Genomic DNA, 23,908 nt, shown 5'->3' with positions numbered 1-23,908 from the left:
CAGGTATTTATGTTGAGCGAGTCATTTTTGACCGGGAATGTGGACGTGACTTACTGTCAGTTGAATATGTGATAGACGTAATCATCTCATTCATTCTTTTCTACTTTCCTCCAGTAAGCACTGCTCCTGCACCCAAGATGGTAATTGTCTTTTCTCACTCCTATGGTTGCCATGCCGCGTCATATAATACTGCATTTCTATTGTCCTAAGATGTCCAAGATGTCTAAGAACAAAAAGAAAAAAATGAAGAAGAAGCAGAAGAGGCAACTGGAGGTGGGAGGAGGTGTGGCAACTGAAGGTGAAGACAAAGAAGAGGATGCCACAGAAACAAGTGACTCTGCCAACATGTCACTGCCAACCACTGTGCCCAGCGACAGCCATCATCCTATCAAAGGTGCCTGAACAAACTATACTTCAATACAAATAAAAACCCCAACTACAGTAAAGGTCGCATCTGGATAAAACCAAACAAACATTTGTATTTATTTGCTGAATCAAATCAAGAAAATGGTTTAAAATAAAAAAAGCAATGTCTAAAATTATTGATAATTAATCGTCAATAGTATAGCCTTTCTGATTAAAAACAGAAAATATGATGCATAATACAGTTATTATATACATAGTATTAATATAAGTAATGTCTTCTGGTAGTTAGGATGGCTGATGTCTAATTAAAATGGGAAGTGCTTTTTTTTCGTTGACAATTATGAGACAAGAAGACAGGTTGTTTTTTTTTAGGATTTTATAGATGATGAAAAACACTTGATAGATGCGGAAAATGGGAGTCACTGTTGTAGCCTTCAAAGCCCTCTCAAACAACTTCAAAACGTTTTATATACACACTGCAATATGCATATATATATAAATATGTAGGGCTTCACGGTGGCAGAGGGGTTAGTGCGTCTGCCTCACAATACGAAGGTCCTGCAGTCCTGGGTTCAAATCCAGGCGCGGGATCTTTCTGTGTGGAGTTTGCATGTTCTCCCCGTGAATGCGTGGGTTCCCTCCGGGTACTCCGGCTTCCTCCCACCTCCAAAGACATGCACCTGGGGATAGGTTGATTTGGCAACACTAAATTGGCCCTAGTGTGTGAATGTGAGTGTGAATGTTGTCTGTCTATCTGTGTTGGCCCTGCGATGAGGTGGCGACTTGTCCAGGGTGTACCCTGCTTTCCGCCCGATTGTAGCTGAGATAGGCGCCAGCGCCCCCCGCGACCCCGAAAGGGAATAAGCGGTAGAAAAATGGATGGATGGATAAATATGTATTTATTTATATAATATACATTGGGGCAAAAAAGTATTTAGTCAGCCAGCGATTGTGCAAGTTCTCCCACTTAAAATGATGACAGAGGTCTGTAATTTTCATCATAGGTACACTTCAACTGTGAGAGACAGAATGTGAAAAAAAAATCCAGGAATTCACATTGTAGGAATTTTAAAGAATTTATTTGTAAATGATGGTGGAAAATAAGTATTTGGTCAACCGTTCAAAGCTCTCATTGATGGAAGGAGGTTTTGGCTCAAAATCTCACTCGACATGGCCCCATTCATTCTTTCCTTAACACGGATCAATCGTCCTTTCCCCTTAGCAGAAAAACAGCCCCAAAGCATGATGTTTCCACCCCCATGCTTCACAGTAGGTATGGTGTTCTTGGGATGCAACTCAGTATTCTTCTTCCTCCAAACACGACCAGTTGAGTTTATACCAAAAAGTTCGATTTTGGTTTCATCTGACCACATGACATTCTCCCAATCCTCTGCTGTATCATCCATGTATCCATTTTGGTATAAACTCAACTCGTGGTGTTTGGAGGAAGAAGAATACTGAGTTGCATCCCAAGAACACCATACCTACTGTGAAGCATGGGGGTGGAAACATCATGCTTTGGGGCTGTTTTTCTGCTAAGGGGACAGGACGATTGATCCGTGTTAAGGAAAGAATGAATGGGGCCATGTATCGTGAGATTTTCAGCCAAAACCTCCTTCCATCAGTGAGAGCTTTGAATGGTTGACCAAATACTTATTTTCCACTATAATTTACAAATAAATTCTTACAATGTGAATTCCTGGATTTTTTTTTTCACATTCTGTCTCTCACAGTTGAAGTGTACCTATGATGAAAATTACAGACCTCTGTCATCATTTTAAGTGGGAGAACTTGCACAATCGCTGGCTGACTAAATACTTTTTTGCCCCACTGTATAAACAGTATTTTTCCGATTATAAGTCGCAGTTTTTTTTCATAGTTTGGCCGGGGGTGCGACATATACTCCGGAGGGACTTATGTGTGAAATTATTAACACATTACCGTACAATATTTAATGATGGTATTTATCTCATTCGCGGAAGAGACCAAGAAAATGTCAGCAATCGTCACACACACGTCAACCGATAAGAATTCGGTCATGGCAGAAGTGCATTGTGGGTCATGGGATGCTAAGTGCTATATGCTACTGCTGTAGCTATTAAAATGGATCATTTCAACGTTAGCGGTAACTTGTAAAAACTGAGAAGTGCTGAACAAAAATGGCAGCGAAAAGGAAATCATGTACTGCAGATTACAAGCTGGACGTAGTGAAATATGCAGCAGAAAAAGACAAGAGGAAGCGGTGCATGCCTTTGGAGTTGGCAGAGTTGTTTAGAAGTGACATCGAGGAAGAAGATTTCTTGGGATTTATCAATTAGGAGTGACAGTTTGGTAAAGGTATAGCATGTTCTATATGTTATAGTTATTTGAATGACTCTTACCATAATATGTTAGGTTAACATAGAAGTTGCTTATTTATGCCTCATATAACCTACACTTATTCAGCCTGTTGTTCACTATTCTTTATTTATTTTAAATTGCCTTTCAAATGTCTATTCTTGGTGTTGGATTTTATCAAATAAATTTCCCCCAAAAATGCGATTTATACTCCTGTGTGACGTATATATGTTTTTTTCCTTCTTTATTATGCATTTTCGACCGGTGTGACGTATATTCCGGAGCGTTTTAAAATCCGAAAAATAGGGTGTATATTAGGGGTGTGGGAAAAAATCGATTCAAATACGAATCGCGATTCTCACGTTGTGAGATTAAGAACCAATTCTCATTTTTTTAAAAATTGATTATTTTTTTTAATCAATCCAACAAACCACTACACAGCAATACCATAACAATGCAATCCAATTCCAAAACCAAACCTGAGCCAGCAACACTGAGAACTGCAATAAACAGAGCAATTGAGGAGACACAAACACCACACAGAACAAACCAAAAGTAGTGAAACAAAAATGAATATTATCAACAACAGTATCAATATTAGTTATAATTTCAGCATAGCAGTGATTAAAAATCCCTCATTGACATTATCATTAGACATTTATAAAAATTAAAGAATAGTGTCACAGTGGCTTACACTTGCCTGGCATCTCATAAGCTTGACAACACACTGTGTCCAATGTTTTCACAAAGATAAAATAAGTCATATTTTTGCTTCCTTTAATAGTTAAAACAAATTGACATTATTGCAATCAGTTGATAAAACATTGTCCTTTACAATTATAAAAGCTTTTTTTAAAAAATCCACTACTCTGCTAGCATGTCAGCAGACTGGGGTAGATCCTGCTGAAATCTATGTATTGAATGAATACGGAATTGTTTTTGAATCGAGAATCGCATTGAATCTAAAAAATCGATATATAATCGAATCGCAACCCTAAGAATCGATATTGATTCGAATTGTGGGACACCCAAAGATTCGCAGCCCTAATATATTTAACAATATCGACATTTGTAGTACTTTGATCATTTTAATTATTGCTGGGACTGATTTCTTCCATGCATTGATTTCAGTTTCCATAGCAGCGCACTTCTGACTTCTGGCAACAAATATGTGTTCCTACTTCTGGAAACCAACATATGTGTGTTGTAATCATGGCAGCCTTGGTAATAGACAACAAATTGTGGACAAATGAGGATTTACAACCTTATGTTTTTGAACCTGAGTGTACTGAGGATAAACAACTGCTTCTAGAAGCGAACGCAAAGGAAAGGTGAAATGTCGGAGCAGACTGAAGCCGAGAGAGTGTGGTCAGCGGGACTCGAAGCTGGAGCCTTGCTATTTCGGCATTGGAGTGCCTACCTAAATAAATCGGAAAAAAGTTTGAGGCCAGCTGGACCAGAAATACTACTGTCCATTGAGTGAGTCACTTCAATATCATGTGTGTTATTACATACTCTGTCTGGCTAGCTGTGTACAAACAATACATGAAATAATACTTTACACATACTATAATATGATTGTTCATGTTTTGTCACAGTGTTGTGTATTACAAACTTAAACGTGTTTAGTGTTGATGTAGAAGCCAGCTTTTCTCTTTCCGTAGTTAGCTTTTACAGCTAATACTGAAACATGGTGATGTGTTAGTACGCTAGAAAGATAGTTCCTCAGTGTTCACTCTTACAATAATAATGTTGTACACTTTATTATACAGGTTATATACATGAAGTATTGTTGATAGTTTTTGAATAAATTTTTAAAGGAATTTTGAGGTATAATGGATTGCTACCATTAGCTGCATTGCTAGTCACCCAGAATGATCTGATTCTTACATGTTAGAATGCAAAAACACAAAAAACCTTTTGTCTTTTTGTCTCATAATCAATCAATCAATCAATGTTTACTTATATAGCCCTAAATCACTAGTGTCTCAAAGGGCTGCACAAACCACCACGACATCCTCGGTAGGAAAACTCACACCCAGTGGGACATTGGTGACAATAATGACCCAGTGGGACGTCGGTGACAATGATGACTATGAGAACCTTAGAGAGGAGGAAAGCAATGGATGTCGAGCGGGTCTAACATGATACTGTGAAAGTTCAATCCACAATGGATACAACACAGTCGCGAGAGTCCAGTCCAAAGAGGATCCAAGACACAGCAGCGAGAGTCCCGTTCACAGCGGAGCCAGCAGGAAACCATCCCAAGCGTAGGCGGACCAGCAGCGCAGAGATGTCCCCAGCCGATACACAGGCGAGCAGTACATGGCCACCGGATCGGACCGGACCCCCTCCACACGGGAGAGTGGGACATAGAAGAAAAAGAAAAGAAACGGCAGATCAACTGGTCTAAAAAGGGAGTCTATTTAAAGGCTAGAGTATACAAATGAGTTTTAAGGTGAGACTTAAATGCTTCTACTGAGGTGGCATCGCGAACTGTTACCGGGAGGGCATTCCAGAGTACTGGAGCCCGAACGGAAAATGCTCTATAGCCCGCAGACTTTTTTTGGGCTTTGGGAATCACTAATAAGCCGGAGTCTTTTGAACGCAGATTTCTTGCCGGGACATATGGTACAATACAATCGGCAAGATAGGATGGAGCTAGACCGTGTAGTATTTTATACGTAAGTAGTAAAACCTTAAAGTCACATCTTAAGTGCACAGGAAGCCAGTGCAGGTGAGCCAGTACAGGCGTAATGTGATCAAACTTTCTTGTTCTTGTCAAAAGTCTAGCAGCCGCATTTTGTACCAACTGTAATCTTTTAATGCTAGACATGGGGAGACCCGAAAATAATACGTTACAGTAGTCGAGGCGAGACGTAACAAACGCATGGATAATGATCTCAGCGTCTTTAGTGGACAGAATGGAGCGAATTTTAGCGATATTACGGAGATGAAAGAAGGCCGTTTTAGTAACGCTTTTAATGTGTGCCTCAAAGGAGAGAGTTGGGTCGAAGATAACACCCAGATTCTTTACCGTGTCGCCTTGTTTAATTGTTTGGTTGTCAAATGTTAGAGTTGTATTATTAAATAGAGTTCGGTGTCTAGCAGGACCGATAATCAGCATTTCCGTTTTTTTGGCGTTGAGTTGCAAAAAGTTAGCGGACATCCATTGTTTAATTTCATTAAGACACGCCTCCAGCTGACTACAATCCGGCGTGTTGGTCAGCTTTAGGGGCATGTAGAGTTGGGTGTCATCAGCATAACAGTGAAAGCTAATACCGTATTTGCGTATGATGTCACCTAGCGGCAGCATGTAGATGCTGAAGAGTGCAGGGCCAAGGACCGAACCCTGGGGAACTCCACACGTTACCTTAACGTAGTCCGAGTTCACATTGTTATGGGAGACACACTGCATCCTATCAGTAAGATAAGAGTTAAACCAAGACAGGGCTAAGTCTGACATACCAATTCGTGTTTTGATACGTTCTAATAAAATATTATGATCGACGGTATCGAAAGCAGCGCTAAGATCGAGGAGCAGCAACATAGATGACGCATCAGAATCCATCGTTAGCAATAGATCATTAGTCATTTTTGCGAGGGCTGTCTCCGTGGAGTGATTTGCCCTGAAACCGGATTGAAAGGTTTCACATAGATTGTTAGACGCTAAGTGTTCATTTAACTGCTCCGCAACAATTTTTTCAAGGATTTTTGAAATAAAGGGAAGGTGAGACACCGGTCGGTAGTTTACCATGAGGTCAGGATCGAGGTTAGGTCTTTTAAGAAGAGGATGAATAACCGCTTTTTTGAATGCTAGGGGAACAGTGCCCGAGGAGAGTGATAAGTTTATAATATTTAGCACTGATGGACCTAATAATACAAAGAGCTCCTTGATCAGTTTCCCAGGAAGAGGGTCAAGTAAACATGTTGTCTGTTTTATTCCATTTACACGTTGTAACAATTCCTCTAATGTTATTTCCTCAAAACGAGAGAAAGTATTTTGGAGGGCAGTATCCGCCGTATATACAATCGTGTCAGTGTTAATAGAACCCCGTTGTAGCTGGGACGCATTGTCTTTAATCTCCTTTCTAATGACTTCAATTTTCTTACTAAAGAATTGCATAAAGTCATCAGCTGAGTGGGTTGAGCTACTGGAAGGAGTCCCTTGTTGGGTTAGCGATGCTACCGTACTAAACAAAAATTTAGGATCGTTTTTATTACGGTGGATGAGATTTGAGTAATATTTAGCTTTAGCTAAGGTAAGCATGCGTTTATAAGTTATTAAACCATCACTCCATGCTTGATGGTGCACCTCAAGTTTAGTCGTGCGCCATTTGCGTTCCAGCTTTCTACATAATAATTTCTGAGCTCTAGTGTCTTCTGTAAACCACGGGGTGCGCTTTTTTGGAGCCTTTTTTAACTTTAGCGGTGCTATGTTATCAATGGTTTCGCGCAGGGCGTCGTTAAAGTTGTTAGTGAGGTTATCAATAGAGCCCACATACTTTGGGAATGGTGCCATTACCGAGGGCAGTAGGTCAGCAAGAGTTGTCGTTGTGGCTGTATTAATGTTGCGGCTGCTATAGCAGTTATTATTATTATTAGTTTGACGAACATGCGTCTGAACCTCGAATTTTATAAGGTAATGATCAGACAATACTTTAGTATACGGGAGTATCGTAACTTTGGAAACGTTGATGCCCCTGACAAGCACTAGGTCTATCGTATTACCGTTGCGATGCGTGGGTTCATTTATTATTTGTGTGAGACCACAGCTATCAATTATAGTCTGGAGCGCTACGCACGGTGGGTCCGATGGGGTATTCATATGGATATTAAAGTCCCCCATTATGATTATATTATCGGCGTGTGTCACTAGATCAGCAACGAACTCTGAGAATTCATTGATAAAGTCCGAACAGGGCCCTGGGGGGCGGTAGATAACAGCCAGGTGTAGAGGCAGCGGTGTGACAGACCTCATAGTAAGCACCTCAAACAATTTATATTTATTATTTATGTTAGGACTAAGGTTAAAGTTTTCGTTGTATATTAGTGCAACCCCCCCACCCCTTTTGAGCGGACGGGCAATATGCGCATGTGTAAAGTTAGGAGGACATGCCTCATTTAGCGCAAAAAAGTCGTTTGGTTTAAGCCAGGTTTCACTGAGACCGATGACGTTAAGATTGTTGTCTCTGATAATATCATTAACTAACAACGTTTTAGGAGACAATGATCTTATGTTTAAAAAACCTATATTATAGGTAGTGGGCTGTTTTAGGGAGTTTTTGATCAAATTATCCGTAGTAGCAATATTAATAATGTTGTGTTTATTATGCCCAGTGCATTTAGTATAGTTACGACCATATCTAGGAATTGATACGACAGGAATTTTCCGATTGTTTGATTGTTGCTTTGATAAACTGCACGCATCATGGTTAGCCACCTCAGTAACGGGGATTTTCCGATTGTTTGTTTGTTGCTTTGATAAACTGCACGCATCATAGTTAGCCACCTCAGTAAAACACATGTCCAACTCTGAAACACTCAAAGCAGAAAAAACTTGTTCTAATTTAGCTGACTCCTTACCCAGACCAGTAGTCTCGCATTTTCCATCTAAATCCGTCTTCAGGGTGGAGGGAAGTGGTGTTCTGTGGGGATTAGCCTTCTGCTTTGTTTTTAGCCCCGCTCGGCATCCGCGTTTCCGATCACACCGCTGGCGTCTGCTCCGTAGACGGCCCCCGCTGCTACTAGACTCCCCTGCTTCACAGGCCGCTGGATGTAGCCGCCGATGTATTCCCGTGCTAGTTAGCAAGTCTAGCACGCAAGTGTCTATCGGTCCAAAACGGCCCGATGTGTCCACATCCAGAAGTGTCTGGCGGTCGTACGTGATCACGGAGTGACCACGATGTGAACCAGCCATTAAGTTTGTGGAATTGTCCGGTATTTCTGCCAAATGTTCCATCTTTAGCAGGAGCTCCTCGAGTGCGCAGCCCGTCCGGGCGCCGCCATCTTGGAGTTTAATGAATGTGAACGATCGTCAACGTTCCAAAAATAAGTGCATTTCCCCTAATAAGGTGTTGGCATATTCTTACATGCACATTTTTCCTGATCCTTGGTCTCCAAGCATGGACCCTCTTAACCTTCAGCTCACTCCACAGGTTCTTGATAGGATTGAGGTATCTAGTAGGTTGTTGTCTTGCTGGAAGACCAAATAACGGCCCTTTCCTTTGTCATACGAAAGCTGCAAGTCTAGTTTCCTTGGACCAAAGAAATCACTTCCAAAAGTCATCCCCATGTTTCGGATTCTTTCCGGCAAACTTTGATGTGACGCTGTGGGAGCAATCAGTGTGAAACATCAAGTAAAAATGAGGAGTCCTTTGCAGAGATGCGGGGATTCTTGTTAACATCTCAAACATTTTTTCTCTCAAATTCTGTTTTGGACCACATCCAGGTTTATATTTGACAGAATGTATTTTTTTTAGGCTTGGCAACGATGCCACTCAGAAATGGCAGTACAGTTTATTCTTCCTCTTTGCCATGAGCATTAACCTGTAGTCCGGACTGATTTCCATTCTATTTGCCATGATGATATCTCTTCTTAACAAGATTAAAGAGCCACTCCCTTTTGATCGAGTGGTACTTACCCTGCTTTCTGGGGTCACTTAAATAAGAATCAATTGAATGCTGTGGTGTGTTTTTAAAGCTCAAACTGACATGGAGGCTGATTAGATTAGATAGTACTTTATTTATTCCGTCAGGAGAGTTCCTTCAGGAAAATTACAATTTTCAGCACAATCCCATTCAAGATCAGACAAACATTACAGGGAGACAGAACAGGATCGCTGACGGGTCTGCCGGCTTCCAGCGCCCCTTACAAAAAAAAGATGACATACAGGTAAACAAGGGGGGGGGTTTGGTACAAAAAAAATAGAAGATTAAAATAAAATAAAAAATTCGGTCTTAGCCTAGGCCCTGGAGTGGGGGTGCAGACTGAGGCCATGATCATTTTGATCATGTCGCTTTTCACCAAAGCTTTCATAAAAACATTTTTCAAAATCCATTTTTTACATTTGAAAATGCACCAAATCGAGGACATGTCCGTTTATAATTGTTTATTTTAAAGACTTGTTTAGATATTGCAAACGTGGAACACAATTTTTGAGAAATGTTCCAAAAGGGCTAATATTTTTGCCTTCAAGTGTGTAGTCACAGGCTTCACACAAAAATATCAATCAATGTTTATTTATATAGCCCCAAATCACAAATGTCTCAAAGGACTGCACAAATCATTACGACTACAACATCCTCGGAAGAACCCACAAAAGGGCAAGGAAAACTCACACCCAGTGGGCAGGGAGAATTCACATTCAGTGGGACGCCAGTGACAATGCTGACTATGAGAAACCTTGGAGAGGACCTCAGATGTGGGCACTGCTGATTGATGCTGTCAGAGAATTGTTTTGATACAGAGGTGGCCAACCAGTCCAACCCCCAAGAGCCACATCAGCCCATCCCCTCCTCGCACGCACACACACACACTTTAGCTGGGCCACACTGAACACGATAATGACTCCTACAGTACTAAGACCACAGGCCGGTCATGTGTAGACTGACACCCTCCCAGTTTCAACCGCTGAAGATTTGTAAACCCTGAAAGGCTCTTCTGACGCCTGACACACGGTGGAGAGCACAATGGATTGCAAAAATAGAAACTCTCCCACTCTGTCAAAAACGTCCTCTATTTTCCTTTTGCTGTGCATTTTTTTCCCTGCCATCTTGAGAGTCAACTTGACACAAATTGTGTACTCGTGCTGAAGGATTTTGAGGGGAAAAAAACTAATTGAGATTTTTCCGAACTTGCGATTGCAGTTCGATTTGTATAAAATATACAAATCGACGTGCATAAAAAAAAAAAAACAAGTGAAGGAAGACATTTTACGTTTAGGCTGTCCACATGTTCTTGTCTCAAGGTGCCACACATTACAACATGCAATCATTTATTTTACAAATATTTGGCTTAATGCGGACACACTCACTCATGCTCTTAAATGATAGAAATAACCAATAAACTCATTAGTCTAGAATTTTTTACCATTGTATTTCAAATGAAAGGTAAATAACTCGCCCGGAAAAGGGTGGAATGCCATCTCCGGGTTGGGGAGGAGACCCTGCCCCAAGTGGAGGAGTTCAAGTACCTAGGAGTCTTGTTCACGAGTGGGGGAAGAGTGGATGGTGAGATCGACAGGCGGATCGGTGCGGCGTCTTCAGTAATGCGGACGTTGTACCGATCCGTTGTGGTGAAGAAGGAGCTGAGCCGGAAGGCAAAGCTCTCAATTTACCGGTCGATCTACGTTCCCATCCTCACCTATGGTCATGAGCTTTGGGTCATGACCGAAAGGATAAGATCACGGGTACAAGCGGCCGAAATGAGTTTCCTCCGCCGTGTGGCGGGGCTCTCCCTTAGAGATAGGGTGAGAAGCTCTGCCATCCGGGAAGAACTCAACGTAAAGCCGCTGCTCCTCCACATCGAGAGGAGCCAGATGAGGTGGTTCGGGCATCTGGTCAGGATGGCACCCGAACGCCTCCCCAGGGAGGTGTTTAGGGCACGTCCAGCTGGTAGGAGGCCACGGGGAAGACCCAGGACACGTTGGGAAGACTATGTCTCCCAGCTGGCCCGGGAACGCCTCGGGATCCCCCGGGAAGAGCTAAACGAAGTGGCTGGAGTTAGGGAAGTCTGGGCTTCCCTGCTTAGGCTGCTGCCCCCGCGACCCGGCCTCAGATAAGCGGAAGATGATGGATGGATGGATGGATGGATGGATGATTTCTAGCTCTCATCTGCGTCTACGAAGCCTTTAAAAACAGGGTGCCGACTGCTAGGATGTTCATATATTCCCGTTTAGATGAAGAATCTCTCATAATCCTTGCCAAAAAAGAGCCTGAACCAGACGTATTTTTGTGTCGTCTAAATTGGCTGTCAAAGTATACCAACTTGTCGCAGTAAATCCTCATCCTGCTAATATCCAGTGAGAGGCATGATTGTGATCTAGAATAAAGTTTGACAAGCAAGGAAAGGAGGAAGCAGCTGATAAGTCAATCATGTCAACATTGGCACACAGGAAGTGATCACAGCACTGCTATAAATAGTCTGTCTGCGTTAGCACTTATAATAACAATGTCACTAATGAGTGTTAATATTTATAATAACATCACTAATACTTGGTTAATATTTATAATATGACTAATACGTGTTCATATATATAATAATATCACTAATACTTGTTAATATTTAATAACAATATCACAAATGCTTTTGATATTAATAACAATATCACTAATTCTCGGTTAATATTCAAGTCACAAAATGTAAATGGAGTAGTGTTTGTGCTTTTTGGATGTTTTTTATTGGGTTTTATTGGCTCAGCTGTAAGCTGACTTTTATTTAAATTTATTTACGAGTTAGAATGCATTAAAAAAAATACATCTGTGGTTGTCTTTTATAAAGATTGTGATTCCAAAAAAGTTCCTCTTTAAATAAATATTGAACATATTAAGGAGCATTTTTTTTCCGAGTTGACTCAGCAATTCTGATTGGTCAACATGTCCGTCACTCAAATGCTGGTGACAGTGGAAAACAGACCTAAGATAAGCTTAGATTAGATTTAGATTTATTGGTCCCCGTGGGGAAATTCATTTTTACTGCCGTACATTTAAACATATCGTCATTGCACATCACAAAACAAAAATAACAAAAAGACATCATACATGACCAACACATTTACAGGCTTTATCAGACGGGTCGGCCAGGCCTGCTGTTTAGGGCGGCTATAGCTGCAGGGATAAGGCTTTTCCTGAGATAGATAGTACTTTATTTATTCCGTCAGGAGAGTTCCTTCAGGAAAATTAAAATTTTCAGCACAATCCCATTCAAGATCAAACAAACATTACAGGGAGACAGAACAGGATCGCTGACGGGTCTGCCGGCTTCCAGCGCCCCTTACAAAAAAGATGAGATACAGGTAAACAAGGAGGGGGGGAGGGGGAGAAAAATAATAATAATAAAAAAAAAATAAAAAAAAAAAAATAGAAGATTAAAAAAAAAATTTAAAAAAAAAAAATTTAAAAAAGGTGGGCCTTCCGGAATTTAAATGTTCTGTACCTGCGCCCTGATGGCTTCTTGTGGTTATTTATCAAATCTTGAGGTCCATTTGTAAGAGCCTCATGAAACCAGGAAAAAAGGGTTGGCCAGTGTTTTTTTTTTTTTTTTTTTTTGCTTCTTACTACATGTTCTTGCTGAAAGTAATAAAAATCTACTGGGGTGGCTAACTATGTTGTAATAATTGTCATTTGTTGCAGAATCGCTCCACCAACAGATGAAACAGGCAAGCATACACACAGAGGCCGCTAACGAGGAGAACAACATGGAGGTCAACGGCCACAGCGAGGTCAGCCCTGAAAGCCATGTACCTGCACCCAAGCATGGAGGCCATCAAAGGGACCTTCAGACCTCTGGTGCGCTTGAGGAGAAGCAAGATCCTGCTTTCCTCGGCTCAGAAGGTGTCACTTCAGAACCAAATGATTTAGTCCAAAGTGAGGAGAAGGAGGAGATGGACACTCAAGGAAAGAATGAAATCGCTGGTAAAGACGAAGAAATCACCCAGACTGGTTAGTTGGACTCTTTGTACTTTCACTAGATCACGCTTGTGGGACAGTAGATGAGTTTTATTTAGACACCTCCTTTTCTCACCACATCATGAGAAATCAGTGAAGGACAAAAAGCTGCTTTTGTATTTGCCTATTTCAACAGAATCCTCCAGTAGCTTGTTGGTAGACCCCCTGGACCCTCTGAATGCTGACAAGTTGCAGGTTAAGATTGCCGACCTTGGAAATGCCTGCTGGGTGGTAGGTGTCAACACTCCATGACCCGATCAAGCCAGTTCTGTGGTAAGCCTCCTTTTTCTGTGTCCTGGTGCAGCACAGGCATTTCACAGACGACATCCAGACCCGCCAGTATCGTTCACTGGAGGTGCTGCTTGGATCGGGCTACAGCACACCAGCAGACATTTGGAGCACGGCCTGTATGGTAAAGCTGACACAAGTAGACATTTTCATCTCCCTCACAGAGCGTTTTCAAATGACACAAGATGAGCCAAAAGCATCTTATAACCAGGGAGGGATGCATAGCAGTATTTTTTTGCTACCTAACCTTCCTAACTAGGTTGGTTCATGATGACCGGGAAGATTCTGGGCTAAGGATACTGCTAGCAGTATTTTTTGTTCCGGATGAGCGACGTGATTTCGACATGCTGTCACGTTCAAGTCAGCTTACAATCATGACCAATAAGGAAGCAACACCACACAAGTTATAACACAAAAATATTTCCTCCTCCGAGCTGCCACCTTATCGTGGTAGAGGAGTTTGCGTGTCCCACTGATCCTAGGAGCTATGTTGTCCGGGGGCTTTAGGTCTCTGCTTTTTGCAAATGATGTGGTCCTGATGGCTTCATCTGACCGGGATCTTCAGCTCTCACTGGATCGGTTCGCAGCCGAGTGTGAAGCGACCGGAATGAGAATCAGCACCTCCAAGTCCGAGTCCATGGTTCTCGCCCGGAAAAGGGTGGAATGCCATCTCCGGGTTGGGGAGGAGACCCTGCCCCAAGTGGAGGAGTTCAAGTACCTAGGAGTCTTGTTCACGAGTGGGGGAAGAGTGGATCGTGGATCGGTGCGGCGTCTTCAGTAATGCGGACGTTGTACCGATCCGTTGTGAAGAAGGAGCTGAGCCGGAAGGCAAAGCTCTCAATTTACCGGTCGATCTACGTTCCCATCCTCACCTATGGTCATGAGCTTATCCGAAAGGATAAGATCACGGGTACAAGCGGCCGAAATGAGTTTGGGTCTCTCCCTTAGAGATAGGGTGAGAAGCTCTGCCTTCCGGGAGGAACTCAAAGTAAAGCCGCTGCTCCTTCACATCGAGAGGAGCCAGATGAGGTGGTTCGGGCATCTGGTCAGGATGCCACCCGAACGCCTCCCTAGGGAGGTGTTTAGGGCACGTCCAACCGGTAGGAGGCCACGGGGAAGACCCAGAACACGTTGGGAAGATTATGTCTCCCGGCTGGCCTGGGAACGCCTCTGGATCCCCCGGGAAGAGCTAGACGAAGTGGCTGGGGAGAGGGAAGTCTGGGTTTCCCTGCTTAGGCTGCTGCCCCCGCGACCCGACCTCGGATAAGCGGAAGAAGATGGATGGATGGATGGATGGATGGATGGATATTTCCTCCTCAAAGTCACGCACGCTGTGTCAGTTGGAAATTACTCAGGACGCGTCACAACCGCCTTTTATCAGCGATCCAATAATCCCAGGGCTGATATTAATCTACTGAGAAAAGTGAAAACTGGAAGTAATAATCCTTTGATATGTTAAAGTCCATCATGTTGGAGGTGTTATGTTTGAATTTGTGCTAATTAAAATGCATTTTTTTTTCCACATCTTTATTTCCACAAATTACTGATAAACATACGATAAAGAAAATCTACAAATGTTAACGATGTACATCCCTTTTTGTGTCATTTACTAGGCTTGCAATCGAAGTTCTCATGTATGTGGTTTTTTTGGTTTTCTCTTCAGGCCTTTGAACTGGCCACCGGAGACTACCTGTTTGAACCCCACTCAGGAGAAGATTATTCTCGAGATGAAGGTCTGTTTGCTTTGACAAACAATGAGCAGAAATTCTATACTTAAAACAAGCTTTGTCCCTCCAGATCACATAGCTCTGATCATTGAGCTGCTTGGTAAAGTACCCCGAAAGCTGATTAAGGCGGGAAAGTACTCCAAGGTGTTCTTCACCAAGAAAGGTAAAAACACCTGCTGCGTTCTATTTTAGAAGGAGGAGACAAAAGTCTCTCCGCTGACTCACCTGACACAAACTCCAGTAGGAGGAGTGTCAACCTTCAAAATCACATTTCAACCCTCAGCAGTGGCTTTGGCAACTTTGACATTTCCCTGATTCCATCAAAGGCAGCACACGCCAGGGAGATATGTCCCTGGTTGCAAGGATATGAGCAGAAGTGCCAGAGATCATTTAATGATGTCAACACAATCTGAAGTGCTGTTTGGCAATACTGTCCTGCACTGCTAGTTCAACAACGCTCTTCTAAAAATCCTAGTTTTAAAGACCTACTGAAAGCCACTACTAGCGACCACGCAGTCTGAAAGTTTATATATCAATGATGAAATATTAACATTGCAACACATGCCAATATGGCCGCTTTAGTTTACTAAATTGCAATTTTAAATTTCCTGCGAAGTGTCCTGTTGAAAATGTCGCGGAATGATGACACTTATGTTGACGCGTGCTTGCGACGTTATTGGTTGGAGCGGACATTTTATCCCAGCACCACTCACGGCTAAAAGTCCTCCGATTTAATCGCATAATTACACAGTATTTTGGACATCTGTGTTGCTGAATCTTTTGCAATTTGTTCAATTAATAATGGAGACGTCAAAGAAGAATGCTGTTGGTGGAAAGCGGTGGATTTCAGCCAGCTTTAGCAACACAAACACAGTCGGTGTGTCTTTGTTTGTTGTGAAGCTTTAATATGGAACGGAGCGGTCAAGCGAACGTGTTTCTCTACCACATGTCAACCGGCAGGTTTCGGTGAGAAAATGGTGGTAATAAGTCTGCTCTTACTGTAAACATGAGCGGAGCTTGTGTCGTTCATAATGAGGCAGCTGCAAATTTCCTGTCTCCTCCATGGCTTCCATCAGAGACACTGGCGGTCACCACACCCCTCCGACTTTCAGGTATGACTTTATAATCTCACTAAAACACTAGTACCGTATTTTCCGCGCTATAAGCCGCCCCGTGTTATAAGCCGCACCTTCAATGAATGGCATATTTAAAAACTTTGTAAACCTATAAGCCGCACCGGGTCATAAGCCGCGCCCACGCTGCGCTAAAGGGAATGTCAAAAAAACAGGTCAGTCAAACTTTAATAACACAAACCAGTGTGCGAATGTGCAATCACAACAATAGTAACACTCAAAATATTGCAGAGCAATAGCAACATCAATAACTCAACTTTGCTCGAACGTTAATGTCACAGCACACAAAATAAACATTTAAAGCTCACCTTCAGAAGTTATTCCTCATCCATAAATCCCTCGAATTTTTCTTCTTCGGTGTCTGAATTAAAAAATTGGGCGAATATGGCATCCAAAATGGCGGGCTTCGTCTCGTCGAAGTCATCAGAGTCAGTGTCGCTGTTGCTGTCCGGCAGTTCCATGAATCCTGCCTTCCTGGCCGGATCTTTTTTCAGCTATCTTGTTTTTACAATATGCGTGTAAAGTAGCCAGCTTTTCTTGAAAGTCTTTAGGCAGTTGCTGTGAAATAGTCCGTGTGCGGATGGAGAGATTGCGTCTTTTCATGAACCGGAAACACCAAGAAGCACCACCTTTAAAATCATCCAAGTGAAGTTGACGGTGGCAGAGGGGTTAGTGCGTCTGCCTCACAATACAAAGTTCCTGCAGTCCTGGGTTCAAATCCAGGCTCGGGATCTTTCTGTGTGGAGTTTGCATGTTCTCCCCGTGAATGCGTGGGTTCCCTCCGGGTACTCCGGCTTCCTCCCACTTCCAAAGACATGCACCTGGGGATAGGTTGATTGGCAACACTAAATGGTCCCTAGTGTGTGAATGTGAGTGTGAATGTTGTCTGTCTATCTGTGTTGGCCCTGCGATAAAGTGGCGACTTGTCCAGGGTGTACCCTGCCTTCCGCCCGATTGTAGCTGAGATAGGCGCCAGCGCCCCCCGCGACCCCGAAAGGGAATAAGCGGTAGAAAATGGATGGATGGATGAAGTTCGATTGCTAGCGCTGTTGCCTTCATTGGAATAGTGATGGTGCTGACACTTCTGCTTGCTGCTCTCTGCTCAACTACCCACTGTTCCAGTTTGTCCTCCAACTGTTGCCATCTTGCTTTGTTCCCTCAAACTCTGTGTTGTCTTCTTTACTTGGCGCAGGTCATCTTGTTGCTTCCTCCACCTAAGCACCATTGATTCATTTATGTTCAATTCTCTCGCTGCTGCTCTATTTCCGTGTTCTTCTGCGTGACTTATTTCCTTGAGTTTGAATTCCGCGTTGTACACGTGTATTTTAGTAGGAGCCATTTTGTGGTCGTCTTTACAGAAACACACAAATGAAATGAATCGGATTAGCCGCGCGCTTCTTCTTCTACGGGGGCGGGTGCTTACCTTGGCGGTTGCTTACCGTAGAAGAATCATCAATCAATGTTTATTTATATAGCCCCAAATCACAAATGTCTCAAAGGACTGCACAAATCATTACGACTACAACATCCTCGGAAGAACCCACAAAAGGGCAAGGAAAACTCACACCCAGTGGGCAGGGAAAATTCACATCCAGTGGGACGCCAGTGACAATGCTGACTATGAGAAACCTTGGAGAGGACCTCAGATGTGGGCAACCCCCCCCCTCTAGGGGACCGAAAGCAATGGATGTCGAGCGGGTCTAACATGATACTGTGAAAGTTCAATCCATAGTGGCTCCAAGACAGCAGCGAGAGTCCCGTCCACAGGAAACCATCTCAAGCGGATCAGCAGCGTAGAGATGTCCCCAACAGATACAGGCGAGCGGTCCATCCTGGGTCCCGAGGAGCGGTCCATCCTGGGTCTCGACTCTGGACAGTCAGTACTTCATCCATGGTCATCGGACCGGACCCCCTCCACAAGGGAGGGGGGGACATAGGAGAAAGAAAAGAAGCGGCAGATCAACTGGTCTAAAAAGGAGGTCTATTTAAAGGCTAGAGTATACAAATGAGTTTTAAGATGAGACTTAAATGCTTCTACTGAGGTAGCATCTCGAACTGTTACCGGGAGGGCATTCCAGAGTACTGGAGCCCGAACGGAAAACACTCTATAGCCCGCAGACTTTTTTTTGAGCTCTAGGAATCACTAATAAGCCGGAGTCCTTTGAACGCAGATTTCTTGCCGGGACATATGGTACAATACAATCTGCAAGATAGGATGGAGCTAGACCGTGTAGTATTTTATACGTAAGTAGTAAAACCTTAAAGTCACATCTTAAGTGCACAGGAAGCCAGTGCAGGTGAGCCAGTACAGGCGTAATATGAAGAAGAAGCGCTTCCTCTTCTACGGGGTAAAAAGATGGCGGCTGTTTACCGTAGTTGGGAAACCTAAACTCTATGAAGACAAATATTTATATTAATACATATATAAGGCGCACCGGGTTATAAGCCAAACTGTCATCTTTTGAGAAAAATTTTGGTTTTTAGGTGCGGCTTATAGCGCGGAAAATACGGTAACACAATAAGTAGATAAGGGATTTTCCAGAATTATCCTAGTAAATGTGTCTAATAACATCTGAATCGCTCCCACTGCCCTCGTCTTTTTTTTTTTTTCCTTTCATCTCGTCCTTCACTCTCACTTTCCTCATCCACAAATCTTTCATCCTCGCTCCAATTAATGGGGAATTTGTCGCTTTCTCGATCCGAATAGCTCTTGCTGCTGGAGGCTAACATTATAAACAATGTGAGGATGCGAGGAGCCCTCACACCAGTGACGTCATCGTCTGCCACTTCCGGTAAAGGAAAGGCTTTTTTATTCGCAACCAAAAGTTGCAAACTTTATCGTGGATGTTCTCAACTAAATCCTTTCAGCAAAAATATGGCAATATCGCGAAATGATCAAGTATGACACATAGAGTGGACGTGCTATCCCCGTTTAAATAAGAAAATCTCATTGTCGCTTTCTCGGTCCGAATCGCTCGCGCTGCTGGTGGCCATGTTTGTAAACAATGTTCAGATGTGAGAAGCCCTCACACCGGTGACGTCACGCGCACATCGGCTTCTACTTAGGGTACAGGCAAAACTTTGTTATTAGCACCAAAAGTTGCAAACTTTATCGTCGATGTTCTCTACTAAATCCTTTCAGCAAAAATATGGCAATATCGCGAAATGATCAAGTATGACACAGAATAGACCTGCTATCCCCGTTTACATCAGAACATCTCATTTCAGTAGGCCTTTAAAGGTAAATAATTTTCAAGTTGCTGCTGATGTTTAAGATGTCCTCTCAAACCGGGGACTTTATTTTGTGTTTTTGTTATTAGCTGAGGATTACAGCATAGCTAAATGTTTGTTTCAAAGAAGATTGAAAACATTCTTATGTTATTTTCAAGGCTTTTTAATATTTGTATGTGCATCTATCTATGCATGAAACTTAACAATTTCAGGAAATTCCTCCTCTTAAGTTTTTGTTGGGTTTGTTTTTGTTTAAATGGACTTTCCTTAAAGAGATATTGCCATGTATATCAATATGGAGGAGTTTTGCTCCATGTGGCCCAGCCAGCCCTACCTGCTACCTGTGCAAAAGGGTTAGACCAAGGCCCTCCTGGCTTCATGATCTAATCCTCCATTCTGGCTCTCCGGTTGATCCTTCTGTGCATTTCACAAAAGCCTTTCCATGATGTTATCCAACTTACCATTCAGTTCCCACTACCCGACACATTGCCACCATTGAAGTGTCTACTTGCTGTGCTTCACTCAGCACCATTGAAGTGTCTACTTGCTGTGCTTCACTCAGCACCATTGAAGTGTCTACTTGCTGTGGTCCTCATGCACCATTGAAGTGTCTACTTGCTGTGGTCCTCATGCACCATTGAAGTGTCTACTCGCTGTGGTCCTCATGCACCATTGAAGTGTCTACTTGCTGTGGTCCTCATGCACCATTGAAGTGTCTACTTGCTGTGGTCCTCATGCACCATTGAAGTGTCTACTTGCTGTGCTTCACTCAGCAGCATTGAAGTGTCTACTTGCTGTGCTTCACTCAGCACCATTGAAGTGTCTACTTGCTGTGCTTCACTCAGCAGCATTGAAGTGTCTACTTGCTGTGCTTCACTCAGCACCATTGAAGTGTCTACTTGCTGTGGTCCTCATGCACCATTGAAGTGTCTACTTGCTGTGGTCCTCATGCACCATTGAAGTGTCTACTCGCTGTGGTCCTCATGCACCATTGAAGTGTCTACTTGCTGTGGTCCTCATGCACCATTGAAGTGTCTACTTGCTGTGGTCCTCATGCACCATTGAAGTGTCTACTTGCTGTGCTTCACTCAGCAGCATTGAAGTGTCTACTTGCTGTGCTTCACTCAGCACCATTGAAGTGTCTACTTGCTGTGCTTCACTCAGCACCATTGAAGTGTCTACTTGCTGTGCTTCACTCAGCAGCATTGAAGTGTCTACTTGCTGTGCTTCACTCAGCACCATTGAAGTGTCTACTTGCTGTGGTCCTCATGCACCATTGAAGTGTCTACTTGCTGTGGTCCTCATGCACCATTGAAGTGTCTACTCGCTGTGGTCCTCATGCACCATTGAAGTGTCTACTTGCTGTGCTTCACTCAGCACCATTGAAGTGTCTACTTGCTGTGGTCCTCATGCACCATTGAAGTGTCTACTTGCTGTGGTCCTCATGCACCATTGAAGTGTCTACTTGCTGTGGTCCTCATGCACCATTGAAGTGTCTACTTGCTGTGGTCCTCATGCACCATTGAAGTGTCTACTTGCTGTGGTCCTCATCCACCATTGAAGTGTCTACTCGCTGTGGTCCTCATGCACCATTGAAGTGTCTACTTGCTGTGCTTCACTCAGCAGCATTGAAGTGTCTACTTGCTGTGCTTCACTCAGCACCATTGAAGTGTCTACTTGCTGTGCTTCACTCAGCACCATTGAAGTGTCTACTTGCTGTGCTTCACTCAGCACCATTGAAGTGTCTACTTGCTGTGCTTCACTCAGCACCATTGAAGTGTCTACTTGCTGTGCTTCACTCTGCACCATTGAAGTGTCTACTTGCTGTGGTCCTCATGCACCGTTGAAGTGTCTACTCGCTGTGGTCCTCATGCACCGTTGAAGTGTCTACTCGCTGTGGTCCTCATGCACCGTTGAAGTGTCTACTCGCTGTGGTCCTCATGCACCGTTGAAGTGTCTACTCGCTGTGGTCCTCATGCACCATTGAAGTGTCTACTTGCTGTGGTCCTCATGCACCATTGAAGTGTCTACTCGCTGTGGTCCTTATGCACCATTGAAGTGTCTACTCGCTGTGGTCCTCATGCACCATTGAAGTGTCTACTTGCTGTGGTCCTCATGCACCATTGAAGTGTCTACTTGCTGTGGTCCTCATGCACCATTGAAGTGTCTACTCGCTGTGGTCCTCATGCACCATTGAAGTGTCTACTCGCTGTGGTCCTCATGCACCATTGAAGTGTCTACTCGCTGTGGTCCTCATGCACCATTGAAGTGTCTACTCGCTGTGGTCCTCATGCACCATTGAAGTGTCTACTCGCGGTGGTCCTCATGCACCATTGAAGTGTCTACTCGCTGTGGTCCTCATGCACCTTTGAAGTGTGTACTTGCTGTGGTCCTCATGCACCATTGAAGTGTCTACTCGCTGTGGTCCTCATGCACCATTGAAGTGTCTACTTGCTGTGGTCCTCATGCACCATTGAAGTGTCTACTTGCTGTGGTCCTCATGCACCATTGAAGTGTCTACTCGCTGTGGTCCTCATGCACCATTGAAGTGTCTACTTGCTGTGGTCCTCATGCACCATTGAAGTGTCTACTTGCTGTGGTCCTCATGCACCATTGAAGTGTCTACTCGCTGTGGTCCTCATGCACCATTGAAGTGTCTACTCGCTGTGGTCCTTATGCACCATTGAAGTGTCTACTCGTTGTGGTCCTCATGCACCATTGAAGTGTCTACTCGCTGTGGTCCTCATGCACCATTGAAGTGTCTACATGCTGTGGTCCTCATGCACCATTGAAGTGTCTACTTGCTGTGGTCCTCATGCACCATTGAAGTGTCTACTCGCTGTGGTCCTCATGCACCATTGGAGACTCGCTCAATCTCTTGAATGCAAGCAAGCACAAAATGGCTGCCAAGTGTTTTGCTCTGCCCAAAAGTTTGTAAATGGAGGTTCTACTGTTTATTTGGCCTCCATTGTTGTTATGATCTTGACAGTCTCGTATCCCCCAAGGTGACCTCCGAAACATCAGCAAGCTGAAGCCGTGGGCCTTGTTGGACGTGTTGGTGGAGAAGTACGAGTGGTCCAAAGAGGAGGCCCACACCTTCAGCAGCTTTTTGCAGCCCATGCTGGACTTGGTACCTGACAGGAGGACCACGGCCCTCCAGTGTCTGTCCCATCCGTGGCTGGCATCCTAGGAGCCTTGGACAGTGTTCAGGAACACACTCTGCAAAGACTGCAGCCCAGTCCCTGAAGGATCCACCAAATCATCTTGCTTTGGACTTCAGCTCTTTTTTTCTACAGCATCTCACTCTGCTTAGGCAACATTGACTTCGTGGGGGGGGGGGGCGGTGGATGTCACTCATTGCGCTCCAGCTCATCGGGGACAAAACAAGACGTGCTACAAGAGGACGTTCTGTCTGATTAAAGGGACATCTCTGGACATTTAAACATGCTAACCACTTCCACTCTGCTCTCAACTATTCAAAGAACGCTCAGGTCATTTTTACCTGCATGAAAGATTGTTTTATTCATGCAAAAACTGTTCAGAAGATAGGTAATTTATTTGGGCTCATTCCTTTACCTGACACATGCAAGGTGACAAATTGGGGAGGCACACCTAAGCCGCCTGACGGCACAGTCTTGAATATCTCCAAATGTGGTTTCTGGCAAGTCCAACTTTTACCAGAGCGTCAGTTGCAATGGAAAATGGCGCTTTCCATTATTTCCAGTAGACTGCGTTGCAAAATTCATTTACCTCCTTCTTTCCCTCTTGCAAGCCACCCAGGAATTAATTTATTCCTTACTGTAAAAGACCCCCCCCCCCCTTCCTCCATCCATACTGTACAGGTGCCCCTCCCCATCCAACAACACATTGGCTGTTTTCTGTAGGTAACAATAAACATTTTTCCAATATTGACTTGTGTGACCTTTTTATGACTTAAGTAGTCATTTTATGTTTATTCTGATAGTCTGATCAATCACTGTCACTACACTCTTGTTATGACTAAGTCGTTATTCCATGTTTATTGTGATGGATCATCACTGTTGAATCACAGCCCTTCAAACTTGTTAGGTACAGTACAGAACGTGTGTTATTAGGTACAGTACATAATGTGTGTTATTAGGTACAGTACAGAAGATGTGTTATTAGGTACAGTACAGA

The 23,908-nt window shown here is 43.5% G+C and overlaps 1 protein-coding gene across 1 annotated transcript in view; it reads left to right on the top strand.

The window, feature by feature from the left end:
* The window catches only part of srpk1b (SRSF protein kinase 1b), a 57,008-nt gene extending 33,346 nt beyond the window's left edge, over nucleotides 1-23,662 (top strand). The window contains exons 9-16 of the mRNA XM_061875342.1: nucleotides 115-140; nucleotides 211-394; nucleotides 13,057-13,365; nucleotides 13,508-13,602; nucleotides 13,676-13,783; nucleotides 15,323-15,392; nucleotides 15,457-15,549; nucleotides 22,756-23,662. Of these exons, the coding sequence (XP_061731326.1) occupies nucleotides 115-140; nucleotides 211-394; nucleotides 13,057-13,365; nucleotides 13,508-13,602; nucleotides 13,676-13,783; nucleotides 15,323-15,392; nucleotides 15,457-15,549; nucleotides 22,756-22,940 (1,070 nt within the window). The 3' untranslated portion in view covers nucleotides 22,941-23,662. The remainder of the gene's footprint in view (nucleotides 1-114; nucleotides 141-210; nucleotides 395-13,056; nucleotides 13,366-13,507; nucleotides 13,603-13,675; nucleotides 13,784-15,322; nucleotides 15,393-15,456; nucleotides 15,550-22,755) is intronic.
* The last annotated feature ends 246 nt before the right edge of the window (nucleotides 23,663-23,908 follow it).

This window comes from Nerophis ophidion, linkage group LG16 (genome assembly GCF_033978795.1).
Source record: "Nerophis ophidion isolate RoL-2023_Sa linkage group LG16, RoL_Noph_v1.0, whole genome shotgun sequence".
NCBI lineage: Eukaryota > Metazoa > Chordata > Actinopteri > Syngnathiformes > Syngnathidae > Nerophis > Nerophis ophidion.
The sequence above is the reverse complement of the archived record's forward strand: the minus strand, read 5'-3'. Positions and strand labels throughout refer to the sequence as shown.